Source organism: Manihot esculenta, chromosome 1 (genome assembly GCF_001659605.2).
Source record: "Manihot esculenta cultivar AM560-2 chromosome 1, M.esculenta_v8, whole genome shotgun sequence".
Classification (NCBI taxonomy): Eukaryota; Viridiplantae; Streptophyta; class Magnoliopsida; order Malpighiales; family Euphorbiaceae; genus Manihot; species Manihot esculenta.
The window spans coordinates 5937716-5957436 of record NC_035161.2 but is presented as its reverse complement, the minus strand read 5'-3'; the positions used below and the strand labels follow the sequence as shown (position 1 = coordinate 5957436).

General features: G+C 29.2%; 4 protein-coding genes and 1 pseudogene across 6 annotated transcripts; 3 read left to right on the top strand and 2 right to left on the bottom strand.

Moving 5' to 3' along the window:
* The first annotated feature begins 576 nt into the window (after positions 1 to 576).
* LOC110609522 lies at positions 577 to 1153 on the top strand (annotated as a pseudogene).
* A 3524-nt stretch (positions 1154 to 4677) lies between these two features.
* Positions 4678 to 6567, bottom strand: LOC110623205 (remorin 1.4). 3 transcript variants are annotated; one of them, XM_021768137.2, is made up of 6 exons: positions 6407 to 6567; positions 6231 to 6328; positions 5639 to 5845; positions 5195 to 5564; positions 5029 to 5110; positions 4678 to 4905 (listed from the first exon to the last, which is right to left on the bottom strand). In XM_021768137.2, the coding sequence occupies exons 1-6, from the start codon at positions 6433 to 6435 to the stop codon at positions 4714 to 4716; spliced, it is 978 nt and encodes a 325-aa protein (XP_021623829.1). In that variant the 5' UTR covers positions 6436 to 6567; the 3' UTR covers positions 4678 to 4713. The 3 variants fall into 3 exon arrangements, with proteins under 3 accessions (XP_021623829.1, XP_021623835.1, XP_021623839.1); XM_021768143.2 differs by having other exon boundaries at positions 5195 to 5558; XM_021768147.2 differs by having other exon boundaries at positions 6231 to 6314; positions 6407 to 6542.
* Positions 6568 to 7941: 1374 nt separating this feature from the next.
* Positions 7942 to 10904, top strand: LOC110619760 (probable leucine-rich repeat receptor-like protein kinase At1g35710). Its single transcript, XM_021763309.2, has 11 exons — positions 7942 to 8101; positions 8200 to 8347; positions 8434 to 8505; positions 8583 to 8654; positions 8779 to 8850; positions 8935 to 9078; positions 9161 to 9241; positions 9343 to 9414; positions 9625 to 9696; positions 10514 to 10585; positions 10676 to 10904. The coding sequence occupies exons 1-11, from the start codon at positions 8014 to 8016 to the stop codon at positions 10764 to 10766; spliced, it is 984 nt and encodes a 327-aa protein (XP_021619001.1). The 5' UTR covers positions 7942 to 8013; the 3' UTR covers positions 10767 to 10904.
* Positions 10905 to 11205: 301 nt separating this feature from the next.
* LOC110621861 (pentatricopeptide repeat-containing protein At2g20540) lies at positions 11206 to 13103 on the bottom strand. The gene has a single exon (XM_021766138.2). It carries the CDS (start codon positions 13050 to 13052, stop codon positions 11445 to 11447), a length of 1608 nt encoding a protein of 535 aa, XP_021621830.1. The 5' UTR covers positions 13053 to 13103; the 3' UTR covers positions 11206 to 11444.
* A 3783-nt stretch (positions 13104 to 16886) lies between these two features.
* On the top strand, positions 16887 to 19503 carry LOC110619421 (heparanase-like protein 2). The gene is made up of 9 exons (XM_021762858.1): positions 16887 to 17105; positions 17193 to 17229; positions 17297 to 17480; positions 17556 to 17707; positions 17784 to 18017; positions 18097 to 18286; positions 18365 to 18490; positions 18992 to 19091; positions 19168 to 19503. The coding sequence occupies exons 1-9, from the start codon at positions 16887 to 16889 to the stop codon at positions 19501 to 19503; spliced, it is 1578 nt and encodes a 525-aa protein (XP_021618550.1).
* The last annotated feature ends 218 nt before the right edge of the window (positions 19504 to 19721 follow it).

Sequence of the window (19721 nt, the reverse complement as noted above, 5' to 3'; positions counted from 1 at the left end):
ACATTAATACTCTATCAAATACATTTTATAAAAATAATTAATAGTTTTAAAAATAGGTTAGTAATGAAATAATATGTCTGATGAGTATATTCGCAATGAACGATAAAAAATTTATTATTTAGTATCTATATTATGAGAAAACTTATTAGTTAGTTTCTCTATTTTATAAAATATATTAAAATATTTTTAACATTTTAAAAAATTTATTAATTAATTTCTTCATTAATTTTAGTTGTCCATTAATTTTAACTGTTAAGTATTATGAAAATGTCTAAAATATTTTGAATATAAAAAACTAATTAATAAGCTGTTTAAAACTTTACGGTACTAATTAATGAGATTTTTAAAATTATAAAAATTAAATAATACAATATGTAATAATTAAAATTAAAGAATTAACTGATTAATTGATTTTTAAAATAGACTAAATAGTTTTAAAATTATAGAGATTAAAATGAACTTTTAAAATTAACGAATGGATGTAGATAAATATTTTTAAAAATAATAAAAATAATTATTGGTTTGGAAGAGTGAGTTTAAAAAAAAAAAATCACCACTAATCCACGTGTATATATATATATCTTCGTCGTTTCAGTTTTTCTCTGCAATTCTTGATTCAGCTGTATATAGTTTAATCTCTAATCATCTACCCAATCCCAACATCCATGGATTCATCACCAGCTTCTCACGGCAACAACTCCACCAACCACCACCGGCCATCTTCCTCTGAGCTTATATCCAATGCCAAGATGGTGGCTGATGCCGCCAAATCTTCACTTCGCCACGAACGTCACAAAGTAGACAAGGGCAGGGTTGCCGGCGCTGCAGCTAATCTTGTTGGAGCTGCCTCTCGCAAGTTCGAGGGGAGACGTCTTGGACGGTATCTAGGGAAGGCTGAGAATTTTCTCCGGCACTACCACTCCTCTCATTCCACCACCACCACCGCCGGTTCTTCCCACTCAGCAACTGCCACCTCTCAGTCGTCATCATAGTGCTGATCATGGACATCATAGTCATGATTACTTGAAGACATGAGGCAACTGTTTCTTGCTGCATTAAAATTTTCGCTGTTCCTCCTGCCTTTGTGTTTGTTTGTTGTTTTTCTCTCTTTTTTTTTTTTTGAATTTCTTTTTGAAAATTGCTTTTGTGTTTGTTGGACAAGTAGATTTGAAGCTATAAGCTTCCTGTCTTGAAAAATATTTTAAAATAGTATTAATATTTTAAAAAATTCATTTAATTATTTCAGTAATTTTAATTATTAAATATTATAAAAAAAATTAAAATATTTTATATAAAAGAATTAATTAATTAATTTTTAAAAAATTAAAATTAATTAATTCATTATTTTATTAATTTTAATGGTTAAATATTTTATTATTTAGTTTTTAAAGTCTTTTAAAAATCAATTAATTAATTTTTTATATTAAATGTATTATAATTCTTTTATAATATTTAAAAATTAAAATTAATAAAAAAATTAATTAATATATTTTAAAAAAATCAAAGACCTTTTATTATATTTTTTAAAATTAATAAATTAATTAATAAATTTTATTATAAAAGATTGTATAAGTTGTTATCATTACATTACTGTAATCCTCGTTTATTTTTTCACCAATTGATATTTAGTCTCATTTTATAAATATAAAAATAAAAATACTTTTTCCTATAATTTTTTTCACTTTATTTTTTCGCCACATAATAATAAAAATAATTTTTTTATTAATTTTTCAATTGTGTTCATTTTTAAAATATTAAATTTTATTAAATATTAAAAAATATAAAAAAAATTTAAAAATAAAATAAAATTATAATAATTAATTTATATTATTAGTCAATAAAAATAATAATAATAATTTTGAGATAATCAAAAAAATAAAAATTATAGGATAAAAAGAGTATTATTAAATAAATATAGTGAACAAAAACAAACATATTAGTGCTTATAATTTTAAAAATTTAACTGTTTAAGTGTTATTTTAATAGCATTAGAATATAAAGTTATTAAATAAAATATAAAAGTTATAAATATATATTAATTATTAAAATTAGAAAGATTTACAATTTAATCCCTGAATATTTTCATTATTAACAAGTCAATCCCTATATTTTTAAAAATATATTAAAACGTTCTTATCTTTTTTATCAACGAAATAGTACTCCCATCAATGAAATAGTTAAAATTAGATAAAAAATAAAAAAATTTTTAAAATTTAATTTTACCCTCAAATAAAATATTTTATTTAGTTCTTAGATATTGTTATTATAAACAAATCAGTCTATACATTTTCAAAAATCTATGAAAACGTTCTTATTTTTTTTATATATATTAAAACATTCTTATCGTTTCTTTCCGTCAATAAAATAGACCTTATTTTTTTTCATATTTATTAAAACGTCATTATCATTTTTTTTCTGTTAATGAAATAGTCCATCTTCATCTTTTTTCTCCGTTAATGAAATTATCTCTCTCAATATTTTTAAAAATCTATTAAAATATTATTATTTTTTTTTATATTTATTAAAATGTCAGTATCGTTTTTTTTTTCGTTAACTAAATAGTTTCTATCTTTTCTTACATCTATTAAAATATTTTTATTATTTTTTTTTATCAATAAAATAGTTCACCCTGCTCAAAGAGGAAGAAAAGAAGAAAAAAAAATTGACAAAAAAAAAAACAAAGAGAAAGAGAAAGAGGAAAAGAAGAGATAATTTAATATTTTATTATTTTTTTAACGGTAAAAAGAGACCATAAATAGAAAGAAAAATATAAAAATATTTTAATAAAATTTTAAATTATAAATCTCCTCAATTATATCAAAATCTGATTCAATAAAAGCACTGGTAATGTTTTAAAATTATTACACCCTTAAAAAAATATGAAAAGCTGCATCAGTTTCTAATCAGAAAATTGCTTTTCAGAAAAGCACTAACAACAACTAAAAATTTTGAACAGAAGAAAAAGGGCAGGGGAGGGAAAAGCAAAAGAATAAGAGAGAAGCTCTGAGGAAAGAGAAAGAGATAGGGAAGGAGAAAGAGAGTTCGGAGATCAAGGTCGACGACGGTGTGTTGCGGAGTTTTGGTTTCTTCTTTTAGGATTTTTTGCTTGTTTTCTTGAGATTGTTGTTTGGTTTTTCGGACGGCAAGAGAAGACTTGTTTGTTTCGTGATCTGTTTTGATTTTCTTCATGTGTCGATGACCCTCCTTTTGTTAGTGTGTTTGTTATGTTTGTTTCTTATTGCTTTCCTTTATTTTCTTTTGGTGCAGTTTTTTTCAAATCGAATTTATTTGGTAGAGGGTTTTTTGGATTTGGCTTTTGCACTAGAGTCTCCAGAGAATTGCAGTGGTTTCCATCAGGAGGGTTGTTGCATATGTTTGATGGGTGAATTTCCGGGATTGAACCCCCTTACGCCGGTGGTTTGGTTTTCCCAAGTTGAACTCTCCTCTCACCTTTTCGGTACTCGTGTTTCTCAAATACAAGCTTTCTGCTGCTTTGGTTTTCTCTGTTTTGTGTTCGGCTTTGATTGCTGATGCATGCAAATTACCCGGAGTTGGTGCGGCTCTTGGAGGGCGGGGGATTCGATGGGTTTGATTTAAAATCAACTCAACGGAATAAATTAAAAAATTTATTCAAAATTAAAATTTTAATATTTATAAAAATTAAATTGAATTAATTTTGATTAAAAATTAATTTAAATTAAATTGATTTAATTTGATTCGATTGATTTAAATTTTTAATAACTTTTTTTATATTTTATTTTTAATATTTTAAAATTTAATTAAAATATTTTAATTTTAATATAATTTAATTTTTTTATATTATTAAAAATAATATATTATTATAATTAATCGATTTAATTTAATTTTTTTAATTTTTTCTGATTAAAATTTAATCACACTGAAATAATCAAAAAATTTAAAAGTTAAAAATCAAAACCAACCGAAATAAATAAAAAAATCAAACTAAATTTTTAAATTAATTCTATTCGATTAATTTTTTCGATTTGAATTGAATAATGCTTATTTTTAAACCTTTCTAGTTAGTTGGATATATTAAAACAATGTGTTTGTCAAAACGCTTCACTTCATATTTCTGACTCCACGGCAACGTTTTAATACAACACGTATTTTTCATTTCTTTTCTTCCAGCCCTAAATTTCTGTTGCAATAAATTAAGAATTCTCCAAATTGCATTCTTTTATTCTTTATAGAGTGTATGAGCACAGAATGACTAAAAACAAGTGGAGTTTTTACCCCTTCCTATCTTTTCTTCTTGCCATTTTCTACATAGTGATGATGAGGAATTGGTCTCAGGTGGCTATTGTTGCTGCAGGCTGTTTGCTTCTAGGGTTCCTAGATTGGAATTGATTGGGTTGCTGGTTTGATTGGCTTTTGAATTTCTTGGGTTTGATTTTATTGATCTGATTAACCTGAGTTAGACTTCGCTATTGTTGGGCCTGAGTTAAACAGACGTTTTGTCTCCTTTCATCAATTAAATTACAGATGTATTATTGAAATTTTATCATCTTCCCAATCTCTCAATTTCAAAAGCATGTGCTTTACCAAGCAATAATAAAGTCTGTACATTGCTTGTGATGAATGCAACTTAACATTACACAGTTATGCAAGAAATGCTTATTTACAAATGATAACTGATAAAGTTCAGAGTTTTTTTTCCTCATGCCAGATAAAGAAGCTATACAATGGTTAGATTCAGAAGCAGAAACATGCAGTAGGAACTTTTCCTGTTACTCTAATTTTATTTGCCTTATCTTTTGCTTTCAACTCTTCATTTCTTCTATTTTCCATTGCCTTTGATCTTGCTCCTTCAGCAATCTCATTGATGTCAACTACCTCACTGCGAAATTTTTCCAAGGCTTTTAACCTCGTCTTCTCCACTTCACTCTGCAGATCCAGTAGATGGGTATCAATTTTTAGGTTCAGATTTGAATTCAAAATTGTTAGAAAAGAAATCGAATTAAATTATTGCAAAATTCTTAATTCCAAACGGAGCCTTGTGGAGCAAACCTCTGTTCTGTCCAGTCGACGTCTGGATTTTGCCTTTCTTTTGCTCTCCCAGGAAAGTATTCTGGCTTCCATTTCCTCGTACCTGAAGATTTTATTTATTAGTAGAATTTATGACTCAAAATTGCTTATAATTGGAAAAAGAAAATCTCTCAAAATGAAGCAGTACTTCTTTTTTATCTTGGCCAGCTCAGCACTTTCCCAGGTATCTGCTTTTGTTCCTCCGATTACAGGTCTTATTGAAGTCTGCCTGTCGAATTTCGCCGGGGAAGCTGCAGGTTTAGTAGTGGCAGCCTGATCAGGTTTTGACACTGCCGCTTCAGGTTTTTTGGCAGGCATATCAGGTTTTGGCTTTGGGCTTTGAGGCTGTATTTCATCAGTTCTGCTCAACTGTTCTTCAGCAAAAGTTGGAATTTTTTTCATCGGCAGAGCAGGCTTTTCAGGAAAAGTTGGAGTCTTTTTCATTGATGGAGTAGGACGAACAACCTTTGCTGGTGTTTTTTCATCCTGGATTTCTGGAATTCTCATTGAATCTTCACCTGATAACATAGACAATTTAATGATAATTAGTTTCAAATGAAATCTCTTCAGATACAATTCCAGGTTTTTATACCTTTTTTTCTGCTTTTAGTTCCAGGCAAAGAAGTTTCAGTGCCCTTGCTGATCTTTTTCTGCTCTGGAATGCTGGATTCTTCCAATGATGAAATAGCATATGCAGCAGCTGCTATTGCAGTTGCTCGCTCTATTTCATTTAAGTCTAAATCTCGATTCATCTGCCAAGCAGTTTGTCTCCGGAACCAGTTCTGAGGTCTCTTTTTGTCTGCAAAATCCACCAAGGTTATGTTAGTAATGGGCTAGTGAAGTCCATTCGGCATTGCTGTTGGAACTGTCATCGAGAAAAACACTTTCACTAAAGTAATAACTATTTTCGACGTATGAATTAGCGTTTTTATCTCTCCTCAACACCTGCTAGGATTTCGAACACATGATCTTAGGTATGATATCAATTATAAGATCATGCGCTTATCAACATGCTAAAAATTTAAGATGTTAGCATACATGCAACTCCAATTTCTTCTAGCGTAGGAGTCCAAGAGCTATAGTTCAAAGAGATCTGAGCACGATGCTGTTACACCTGGCCGACATGTCCCTCAACCACAATGCCAGACGGGCTCGAATTAGAGATAAAGAATCATAAGAATTACCTTCTTTGATGGATGGTGTTTTCTGGGGAGGTATTCTTCTATCTCTGCTGCTGCTGCTGCCAGGGCCTGCTATGCTTTGTTGTCCTGAAAATCTCGCCCTGACAGAATTGGTTAGTCACCAAATTACAAGAACACAAATAAAATAGCACCAAAGAAAAACTGGCAGCTGCATTCACCTGTTAGTTTGCCTGATCAAATACTCCATTTACAAATCCTGATGAAATGTTAACTTCCTGGAGAATTGTCCTGGACCCATTTGTGGCTCTGTTTTTATTTGCAGGAAAAAGGAAAGAAGGTTTGTTATAGTTGATCATTGGCTGTAATCAGGGAGAGAGTGCAAGCAAAGTTGGATATGCTTTGCATGCGAAGCCTGTTTTGGATCTTAAAAGCCTGCTCTGTCAAGACAAGTATTCTTTGATTTTCTTTCTGTGTCTTGATTCTTCATCTTTAATTTATAAAAGGTAAGTGGATTTTGTAGTAACTTTTCTGCAGGTTTTTTGCTTTGAGAAAGTGGATGAGAATCTTGTTTGGCAACTCTTCAAATTTAAGGGATGGAAAGAAAAAAAGGCTTTCTTTTGAAGCCTCAGCCGAATTTATTCTTTGGATCAATGTGGAACATTTCACTAACATATTAACGGCTATTAAATCGATTATCTATACTAATATTTTATATATATATATATATATATTAATATTTTAAAAAAATTATTATTTAGTTTTTATAATAAAAATTTATTAATCACTTTTTTATCTTTTTGAAAAATGTATTAAAATATTTTTGACATTTTAAAAAGTCTATTCATAATTTTTTTCATTAATTTTAATTATTAAATATTTTTAAAAAATTTGAAATGTTCTTGATACGGAGAAATTAATTAGTAAATTTTTTAAAAATTTAAAAGATTAATTAATAAATTTTTTAAAATTATAGAAACTAAATAATAAAATATTTAACGATAAATTTTTTAAAATATCAATGATATTTTAGTAATTTTTTAAAATTAAAAAAATAATTAATAAATTTTTTTATATTATAGAAATTAAATAGTAATTTTTTTAAAATTTTAAAATAATTATAAAAAATAGTCTCTATTGTGAGAAATATAGTTAGAATTGGTCGATTTCATTTATAATTTAGTTTTTTAATCTTATATATTTTAACTATTTAATTTTTATAATTTAAATACATATAGCAAATTAGTGCTTATATAAATAATAATCTCTATAATTTCCTATGTTATGGTAATTTAAAAATATATCATTAGTTAGTTTTTAAATAAATAATAAAGCAATGATGACTTAATTATATTTTTTAAAACTAATTTATTGATTTTTATAATTATAAAGATTAAATAGTTGATTTTTAAAAATATAAATTAAGTTTTATTGAACTATAAAAATTAAATTATAACGTATCTTTAATATAATTACTAATTTATTTTTTGATGAGCATGAACTTGTACTAGTTATATTTTTAATGATAAAAAGGTTTAAAAAATTATAAGAGCACTAATAAAATACTATTAGAGATTTTCGATTTGATAAATTAAAATATTAATTTTAAAATTATAAGAATATATATATTAATTTTCACATGTAAAAGTATTTTTATTTCTATTTAATTTTTAATTTAACCTCTAAAATTAAAAAAGTTAATATTGGATATCCATCCAAAACGCGTCGTTTTGCTCTTCTGCCACCGTCAGACAATTGAGCGTCAGCTGAAACTGAAGAGCTATTAACTAACGACTTTCACTAGGAGTTGGATCGGAGCTTCGGGAAGATGGCGCATCTATTAAATTGGGCGTTCTTGATCCTAATTTTCCCTCTGCTACTGAATCTCGCCTCCTCCAAAACCCTCAAGCGCGACGGTAGATCCCCAGACCTCTCTTTCTTTCTTGTGCTACTATACCACAAATGTAGAATTCCTTAAGCTATTCACTGGATTTTTGCTTTCTGTCTTTTTTAGTCAAGGCTTTGAATGAGATTAAGGCATCGCTTGGTTGGAGAGTCGTATACGCTTGGGTTGGCGATGATCCTTGTGGTGATGGCGATCTTCCGCCTTGGTCCGGCGTCACTTGCTCCACTCAAGGAGATTATAGAGTCGTCACTGCATTGTAAATTTCTCACTCCAAATTACACTTGAAAAATTTTAAATTACAAGGCTAAAAGGGAATAAGTGATGCCTGATTATTGCTTACAGGGAAGTTTATGCTGTGTCAATTGTTGGACCGTTTCCTACTGCTGTTACCAATCTGTTGGATCTCACCATACTGTATGATTTTCCTTTTCTTTTATTTTGTGTTTTCTTTTGATTTGTTGCTTGCTTCAGTTGATCTTTCTTTGTAACAGGGATCTGCATAACAACAAATTGACAGGGCCTATTCCTCCCCAAATTGGGCGCTTGAAGCGTCTTAAGATACTGTATACCCCTTTTTCTTCCTTTTGTACTAATATTATTTTGTGTTTCATTTGAGCTTTAGAGCAGTTTGATTAATTGGTGCAAAGTTTGATTTATTATCTTGGTCCTTTTTTGCTGTTATCTTAGCAATTTGAGGTGGAATAAACTGCAAGATGTCATTCCTCCTGAAATTGGTGAACTCAAGAGTTTAACCCATTTGTGAGTAAATTGGATGTTCTCCCGCCATGATTTCGAATCTTAAAATTTTATTCTGTTTAAAGTTGATGAGTCAACCTTTTGAAGGTACCTGAGCTTCAATAATTTCAAAGGTGAAATACCGAAGGAGCTAGCTAATCTTCCTGAACTCCGGTATCTTTACCTACATGAGAATCGCTTTTCTGGGCGAATTCCTGCAGAGTTGGGAACTTTGCAACATCTTCGGCACTTGTAACATTTTATCCTTTGAATGTTTGTATAGTAATGGTTATCATTATAATTTTAATGTCTCATTGTGAAACCATATGTGTAGGGATGTTGGCAGCAATCATTTGGTGGGTACTATAAGAGAATTAATACGATTTGAGGGTTGCTTTCCTGCACTTCGAAACCTGTAAGATTATATGATCTGCCAGATTCACAATTTAAGTGATAGTTTCTGCTGAATGAACAAAGTCTAATTTAAGTAACTCCATTTCTGACCATGATATGCAGTTACCTAAGTAATAATTACCTCACTGGAGGAGTCCCTGCACAACTGGCAAACTTGAGCAATTTAGAAATATTGTGAGTTTTATTCATTTTCGTATCATTATTATTATTTCACACTTTGTTTTTCAGTTGTTGCAGCCATTTGATAAGTAGTGCTTTGCTTTTATTTTTTACTTTTCTAAATTTAATGTGCAAGGGTTGCACAAACGAATTGACTTCCAGGATAGATTTTTCCGTTATTTTTTACAATGAGTTTTGTGTAATTGATGGCTTTATTGGTTACAGGCATCTATCATATAATAAGATGTCTGGAATAATACCTGCTGGACTTGCTCATATTCCTAGATTGACTCACTTGTAAGTTCCTTTTACTGCTTCCACCTTTTTTTGTCCCTTTTTCTTTTCTCGGTTGGTTAGCTGGTTGGGTATGGGGGTGGTGGGGGTGGGGGTTGGATTTAAAATGGATATGGCTTTCTCCTGGAGCATTTGTACACTATTTTTTATTGACTGATGTATTCTTTGGTTGACAGAACCCCACCCCCCCCCCCCCCCCAAAAAAAAAAAAAAGAATTACTGATATATAACATACTATGACATTTTTTTGAAGAAAAAGAAAAGCTACTCTCCAAGAAAAATCACTTTAACCTTTTGTTTCCCTATGTTACTCCTTTTCTTTCAAATATTTAATACAGATCACTTTTGCCCATTAGTTTGGATACTCAATAATGGATTAATGGCAGATGTTAAGGATATTTTACAGCCACATTATAATAAATTGATGTGAATGCCTGCTCAGGGTTTTGAGGAGACTTTGCTGATCATCATTTATCTTCTTGATATCCAAATGAATTGTTGCATAGCTATATGACATTCTTCTTTAAAATAGTAGAGAATATATAGGATACAAATTCTTGATTCTTTGTTTTTCACTTAGCTATATGTATATGGTTAGCAGAATGTCCATGGCTATTCTTAGCAACATAAATACAAGTCTGCTTGCCTTGTTAGGTGGATTGATTATTCCTTCCTGCTCGTTGGGAAAAATATTAGAGTACATATATTGGTGCATTTTTGCTCACTGTTGAAAGTTTTGATGTTTTACTGCACAGATTTTCTTTTTTTTTTTTTTGGTTTCTTTCTTTTATGCTTTAAGCTTGCCTTGATGTTATTCCAGATACTTGGATCACAATCAATTTTCAGGGAGAATTCCTGATGCCTTTTATAAACATTCATACTTGAAAGAAATGTGAGTCTCTTTCTCCATTCAGCCTTGTGAACTTAACAATTCTGAAATTGTGAATGCAGTGATTTGATAATGTATTAATTGCCCGTGCAGGTATATTGAAAGAAATGCATTCAAGCCAGGTGTAAACCCAATAGGTGTCCATAAGGTCCTTGAAGTCTCTGACGCAGATTTCTTAGTTTAGCAGACATCAACCTATTCTTTAATTCTGTGGATACTGTGATCATATTCATATTCATATTTGCCACGGGAAATCTATATTTTTGTGCTTGTGAATGAAAATAGAAAATCTAGTAGCTTTACAAAAAGTTTTGCTGATCAATGGAATTGTGTCATTTCTCTTTCTTTAAATCAAGCAACTATATGCCACACTTTTGTAGACCGTTTTCGATTTGAATGCTCTGAAAGATGCTACTGTACATGAATGGCAGCTGCAAAAAATCATATCCAATCTAGTACTTGTCTCAAATATGATTAAAATTCATCTTAAAATCTGTTTCAAGCATATTATTATTGCTATTATTATTATTATTATTACTATATTTGAGAGTCCTCAAATATATTTAGTTTTGTATTTTTTTAATTAATTATTTATATAAACAAATTTGGATAACTCCATTTTTGTAACCAAATGATGCAAATAGTGCATGTAATTCATATAAAATGTTTCACAATGTTAAGAGCAAGTGTTCTCCATAAATTCTTCACCAACACCATCGTTGGAGTTTACCCTTCAGCATGTCTAAGTCTACTAAATTAAGCTAAAAAGCTTAACTATATAAATCACTTGTATCTTGTAAAAGAATATTATGGAACAAGAATATTTACCAGAGAATCACTTTAATATTGAAGAGTGAATGCTTCATGTTTGGTCAACCAGAAATGGGTAGGGGTTGCAACCCAAATAGTTCAACTGCTTTTTCATCTTCTCCAAAACAGATTCTATTTCTTCCATTTGTTTATGTGTTTTCTCTCCTGCAACAAACTCATGAACAATGCCATCAATTTTGATTGAACTGCAGCCAGGTGCCTTGTTTACCCCTTTGTTTCTCATCATCTTCTTTATCCTTTTCGCATCATTATGTTTCCCGGCGGTTGCATACAAATTTGAAAGCAGAACATATGCTCCACTGTGAAGTTCTAATTGCAGAAGTCTCTCAGCTGCAACCTCAGCCAGTTGGGCTTGTCCTTGGTTGCAGCAAGCACTTAGTAATGCTCTCCAAGCTATTGCTTCTTCAGAGGAGCTTCTTGAATTGGGCATTCTTTGGATTATTTCTTTTGCTTCTTGAAGGAGGCCTGCTCTACTAAGCAGATCAACCATGCACCCATAATGTTCACTCTTGGGCTCAATATTATGCACATTACACATTCTATCTAATATTCTTAAACCTTCATGTGCCCTGCCTGAATAACTACAAGCAGAGAACACAGCCATTAATGTGACATCATCTGGCTTAAACCCAGCCTCCTGCATCTCCCAAAACAACTTAAGTGCACCCTCTCCATCTCCATGCATTGCCAAACCAGAAATCATGGCATTCCAACAAACTGTGTCCCTCTGAGGCATTTCATCAAACAGTTTCTTGGCTAAATCCAAATTCCCACACTTTGCATACATATCAATGAGACTCGTGGTTAAGCGGATACTCAATGGCTGTCCTATTCTGTCCAAATATCTGTGAATCCAAATTCCAGTATCTAAAGCACCTAACTGAGCACAAGCACAAAGTATGCTTAAAAAGATACCCTCATCTGGAACCATATCAGTCATCTGCATCAGCCTAAACATATATAAACATTCCTTGAAACAGTTGTTTTGCACGTAACCAGAAATCATGGCACCCCATATTCCTCTATCCTTCTCTGGAGCTCCATCAAAGAACAACCTTGCAGAGTCAATATCACCCACTTTAGCACACCCAGAGATCATTAATGTCCACGACACAGCACATGGACTAGGCATTTCATCAAATACGTATCTCGCTGCCTTCACATTACTAAACCCACAGTACATTGACATCAAAGAATTACCCACAACAGTATTAATCACAAAACCTAATTTTAAACAATGCCCATGTAATAACTCACCATGAAAACAAGATTGCAACTTTGAACAGGCTTTTAACACACAAGGCAAAGTATAATTGTCAGGGGACATCCCATTCTGGAGCATAGTAGAGTACAAATTGAAGACATTGGTGAGTTCATCTTTGAGCAAGAAAGCTCTAATCATGGTGTTGCAAATGCAAAGAGTAGGCTGTTGAACATGTTGAAAGAGTTTCCAGGCGTGGTTAAGGCTCCCATAACGTGGGTCAGAGCAGAAGGCTATAATTCTGCTTAAAGCAAAGGAATTGTTAGCGAGGCCACAAGTGATTGCCTGAGCATGTGCTTGCCTGAGCTGCTTCATGCTCTTGCATTTCTCCAAAAGCATGAGGCATCTCCGGCTACTGCTTCTGGCTGCTGCTGGCATAGATTCATGGGTATTCTGTTTGTGTCGCGGGGAAATAAACAGAAGGTAGACTAAGATGCCGTCGCCGTCGAATTTATTTATTTAAAAAATTATATTTTTTATTAAGATAAATTACTTTTTTTTTCTTTAATTATATTGAAATTAACACATATATTTACTCTATATTTTGATTTTGTTTAATTTAAGGCTTTTTAATCAATTTTTCATTAATTACATAATAATTTGAAAAATGATCAAAAGATTTTCTAAAAGTAAATCAATTTCTTTCATTAAATTAGGAATTTTAAACTTAATACAAATATAACTTATTTTTAATTAATGATTTAGTCTTAATATACCATTGCTAAATATAGACAGGAAATAGTTTCCATGGTAGAGCCCTCGCTTTACAAAGAGCTATGAAAGACCGGAGTACCCTAGCAGCGGGTATCATTAACATCCTCGGTTCAAATCGAAAGCGGGATCGTTAACATTCTCTGTTCAAATTAAAAAAATTAATTGAATTAAATTAATTTAAAAATTTTTAATTTTAAAAATTTTAATTATTTTGATTCGATTTAGTTTTGATAAAAAAAAATTAAAAAAATCAAATCAAATTAGATATTATTTTTAATAATATACAAAAATTAAATTATATCAAAATTAAAATATTCTAATTAAATTTTAAAATATTAAAAATAAAGTGTAAAACATAAAAGTTTATTAAAAATTTAAACCGATGAAACTGAACTGAATTGAACAGAATCAAATCAATTCGATTTAATTTAATTTCTGATTAAAATCGATTTGATTTGATTTTTATAAATACCACAATTTTAATTTTTGATTTATTAATGCTCACCGCTAATCTTGTATTATATTTGGTCCAATTCTTAATTTTTTAAATTTTATAGAATTTAATTAAATTTTATATTTTGTATATTTAATTTTAAAAATTAAATTTTGTAAAATTGATTATAATTAAAATCAATTCTTTCAATATTTTATGAAATTTAAAATGAATTTCATAGAATTTATATAACAATATTTTGTAGACTAAAATACTCCTAACAAAATTTTTCCATTCAATTATCATTTATTTTATTAATTAATTAAATAAATAACTGAAAATCATTAAATTATTAAAAAAATATTAATAATTACAAAATAAATAATTAAAAATTATTTTAATAACTAATTATATTTTTTAATTTTTTATATTATTTATAAATATTAAATAAAAATAATAGATATTACTTAAACAATTGGTCATTTACTTTAAACTTTTACTTTCTTAAGTCAGTTAAATAGAAGATAAATATTTTTATATAAGAGTATATATAAATACAACTCTTATTTATCTTAATTTTATCAATATATTGTTTTTTTTAAAGCAAAATTATTTATTATATTAATAAAATTTCATCAAATAAATTTTAAACAGAGAGACGATGATACCTAATAGATTCTCTAGTCAAAGTATGAGCAGTTAGAATAGCTCATGACAAACCCATCTAACAGAAAAATCAGTTCTAGAGTCTAACAAAAATTTTAATTTGACAAAAATGCTCCTCAAGTACCTGTCTAAACCCCTGCATAAGATAATTTGGTAAAAATATTTCTTCTTCTTTCTCATCTCTTGAGCATAAATCATTAAAGAATAAAACCACAGAAGAAAGTTTCTACGAGATAAAGCTCGAATAAGGGTTTAAGACTAATGTCGTCGTTGCGATTCCGGAAACCATAATAATTAGTGAACCTCCGTTGAACATTACCTTCCGAAACAACGGAATCAATAAAATTTGAAGAAAAGCCAACCACAATATAATAGACCCATGACTCTTTCACATTAACAAAAGGCCCCCTTTCAATAATTGTCCATTGATTGAGAAGCACCCATCAAAATGTAAAAAATTACGAAAAAATTACATACGAAAACTAAGAACTTTTGTTACCATCAAAAATAAAATGTATGGCTTGTAACTAAAAACTAAATCATTCAATGCAATAACTGTCCGAGAATTGCCGTCATAAATCTGCTAAAAGGTCTGCATATTCTGAAAATTGATTGGATTGTATGTGAGAAATATTCCCATCATACAGAAATCATAAGTGACGATTGGAATATCTCTGGAACTCTTAATAGGAAGAGCAACAGTTTCTTCTTCATCGATAATTAATTGACGCAGATCGTCTTTTATTATCGAATCACAAACAGATTACAGAGAAAAACTTATATAATTTGTTCTTTTTAATATATTGTTAGAATATTATTATTATATATATATATTATCCTTAAAGTAATTTAAAATTTTAGAGTAAATAAATTTTAATTTTAAAATTAAATCAAATAAAAATGATATAGAATTCAATTGAATTCTACCGTTGAAGTTATATCAAAATAAATAGTGAAATTCATTTAAAATAAATTCTATCTAAAATTTAATTAAATTCTAGATAATTCTAATCATAAAATTGAATAAATACTATGTTAGTATAGCCATATGAGAATTGGAATAAGAGTTTAGAACTACCTGTAAAAGAAAGGAAAAGCACCAAGAAAGTGCAAAAAAAACAATGCTTGTAGAGGAAAAGCAACCTCAAAGAACCATCAATTAGTACCAAATTATTTGAAAATCAAAATTTTAATATTTTATAAAAATTAAATTGATTTTAGGTGGAAATCCATTTGCATCAAATCAATGTGATTGGTTTATTTTTTAATATACTTTTAATTAAGATATTTCTACTTTAATTATAGTCTAATCTCTCTATATTATAAAAAATAATATACTATTATTACTAATCGGTTTAATTTTACTGATTTTTTATTAAAATCGAATTAAAATAACTAAAATTTTTAAAGTAAAAATCGAATAAAAAAAATAAAAAAATCTAACTAAATTTTTGAATTAATTTAATTTGATCAATTTTTTCTATTTAAAGCGAATACCGTTAAATTTTACCTCAATCCATTATCCATTATAATTAGGGGTGAGCATTCGGTCGGTTCGGTTTAAAATCGAATCGAATCGAATAAATCGAAAACCGAAATTTTAGTGTTTATGAAAACCGAACCGAACAGATTTTGGTCAGAAACCGAATCAAACCGAACCGGTCTGATTCAGTTCGATTCGGTTCGATTTGATCGGTTTCGATTTTTAATAATTTTTTTATTTTTTGCACTTTATTTTTAATATTTTAAAATTTAATTAAAATATTTTAATCTTTATATAATTTAATTTCTCTATATTATTGAAAAAATATATTATTATCACTAATCGGTTCGGTTCGGTTTTTTCAGTTTTTTTATCAAAACCGAACCGAACTGAAATAACCAAAATTTCTAAAATTAAAAACCGAACCGAACCGAAATGTATAAAAAATCGAACCAAATTTTTAAATCGATTCGATTTGATTAATTTTTTTGGATTTGAATCGAATACTGGTCACCCCTGATTATAATAATTGCTGTTCAAAAGATTATATATCTTTACAATTTATTGTGCTTTAGATAAAAATTCTTTTATTTTTAAATTACATATCAAAATTATTAGAAAAATGTATATATTTAAATGCATTCAAAAATTTTCCATTAAGCTCCAGGTTTCTTTAACTACTAAATCAGTAAAAAATCCAAACAATAATACAAAATGTTTTAATTTGAATTTAATTAAATATTAGATTTCCTATCTTATCTAAAAAATCAATTGCCCAACTAAGCTGTTGAGATCAGATAAACAGAGTTCTAGTTTGTTTAGATTTTTATGCTTTTTTTAAAAAAATAAAAATTATATAAATACAAATCATTCTTTCTCTGAACTCGATTCAACTCGGTTTAACTCGTATCAAGCAATGGCCGAGTTTAAATTATTATTACTATCTTCTCTTTTAATCTTTTTTCTGTCACGTTTCAACTCAGTAGCTGCTGAAGATGTTCAACTTACAGTCAAAGGACTCACCTCCATAGCCAAAACAGAGGATACTTTCATTTGTGCAACTCTGGATTGGTGGCCGAGTAGCAAATGCGACTACGGCCAATGCCCATGGGGTCGTGCTGGAATTCTAAATTTGGTATTTATTTATTATTTTTATTATTATTAATTCATCGCTAAATTTAAATTTTTGAAATTAATTTTTGAAAATTTTTGTTGTTCGCAGAATTTGAAGAATAAAATTTTAGTTAATGCTATTAAAGGTAAACAATTTTTTTTTAATTTTGTTTTTGGTTATTTGATGATCTGATTTAGGTTAAAATTTTTCAGCTTTTGGGAATTTGAGAATTAGAGTTGGAGGGTCATTAGAAGATCAAGTTGTTTATAAAGTGGGAAATGCAATCAAGAAATTTCCTCACTTTAAAAAGTCTGATAAGGGCATGTTTGGATTCAGCAAAGGGACTCTTACTATGAAGAGATGGGATGAACTTAATCAACTCTTCAACCAAACAGGGTACATAAATATTATAGTTATTTTTTTAATTTTCTTTAAAAAGATATTCTAATTTTTGATAAATCATGATTTTAGGGTTAAACTCACATTTGGGTTGAATGCTTTGATTGGAAAACTCAAATCCAATGACTCAAACCTATGGTTACGAGATTGGAACCCAAGAAATGCTCATGATCTTATGAAGTATACTATTTCCAAAGGCTACAAGATTGATTCTTATGAATTAGGTAATTATATTATTCATTAAAAAAATTTATTAATAAATAATTGAATTTTTAATAATTTTTTTTTTCTCAATATCAGGAAATGAGTTGTCTGCATCAGGAGTATCTGCAAGACTAGACCCTAATCAATATGCCAAAGATATAATTGTATTGAAAAAATTAATAGATAAATTGTACCCAGATCCTGAAACCAGACCGGGAGTGCTTGGACCGGCCGGTTTTTATGAGGAGAAATGGTTTAATAAATTTTTCCAAGCCACTGGACCAAATATCGTTGAAGGAGTAACCCACCATATATACAATCTGGGTCCAGGTAAAAATTAATTAATTTCTTTTATTTTTTTATATGATTATTGGGTTTTTTAAAAAAAATTAAATTTTTTATTTTTTAGGTGTGGATTCAACTTTGATTTATAAGGTTCAAGATCCATATTACTTGGATCAAATAGCAGAGACATACAAAGATCTTTCAAGCAATATCAAGGAATTTGCTCCTTGGGCAGGAGCTTGGGTTGGAGAAGCTGGTGGTGCTTATAATAGTGGAGGCAAAGATGTTTCTCACACCTTTGCTAATGGATTTTGGTTAGAAATTTTCCCTTTTTTTGTATTATTTTTTTCTTTTTTTAAAAAAAATAAAATATTTTGTTTTTGTGATAATAGGTATTTGGATCAACTGGGCATGACCTCATCATTCAACCACAAGGTCTTCTGTAGACAAGCCCTCATTGGTGGAAATTATGGCCTTCTTAACACCACTTCATTCATACCAAATCCTGATTATTATGGGTACTTACCTCAATCGAATTTACATATTTATATGGGTGACGATTCTGTTGATTTGGTTTAAAATCAAATTGAATCGAATAAATCAAAAATCAAAAATTTTATATTTATGAAAATTGAACTGAATTGATTTGATTAGAAACTGAATCAAATCAAATCGATTTGATTCAGTTTGATTCGGTTTAGTTTAATCGATTTGAATTTTTAATAAATTTTTATTTTTAGTATTTTAAAATTTAATTGAAATATTTTAATCATAATATGATCTAATCTCTATGTATATTGGAAATAAAATACTATTATCACTAATCGGTTTGGTTCAATTTTTTTTAATTTTTTTCTGATTAAAACCGAATCGAATTGAAATAACTAAAATTTTTTAAATTAATTAAATCAAATTTTTAAATTAATTCGATTCGATCAATTTTTTCGATTTGAACTGAATATTCTTCAACCAATAAACCTAACCATTTCAATATTAATTTACTTATTTCCTTTGTACAGTGCTCTTCTATGGCATCGTCTGATGGGGAAGGAAGTCCTAGGAGCTAGTCACAATACTACCCCTTATTTGAGAGCATACTCTCATTGTTCGAAGAATAAGGTAATCTTGATTTCTTAAAATTATGTAAGACAAATCAGATTATGTCTAAATAAGGTCATTTTGCTTTTAATTGCAGCCTGGGATTGCTCTACTTCTAATTAACATGTCAAATCAGACAAGCTTCAGTGTGTCTGTCTTGAATGATGATAGTCCTTATTCAGACAATTACAAGCTTATGAATTATAAATATGGAGGAATAGACAAAAGGGAAGAATATCATTTGACTCCTAAAGATGGAAATATTCAGAGTGATGTTGTGCTATTGAATGGAACACCATTGAAGCTTACAACTTCACTGGAGATTCCGGAAATGAAGCCGGTGATCGTCGATCCGTCGTCTCCGATCACCGTTGTTCCTGATTCCATTGTTTACGTTACTATTAAAGATTTCAAAGCTCCTGCTTGTGCTTAATTAGCTTAGTCTTGGAGAGCTAGCATAGATTTTAGTTTCTTTATTATTTGTCCTTTATGCTAAGATGTAAAGGGATTTGAGATTTTTAGTTTCAGTAAATTTATTTATCTAGTTCTTATTGATGTTCTAAGGTCTAGAGAGAATAGATTTTATAAGAGTTTGTCTAAGTTCCGTATAAGGAGTCACGTATTTCTCTTTTGTCCCTTTTTCTTTTTTCT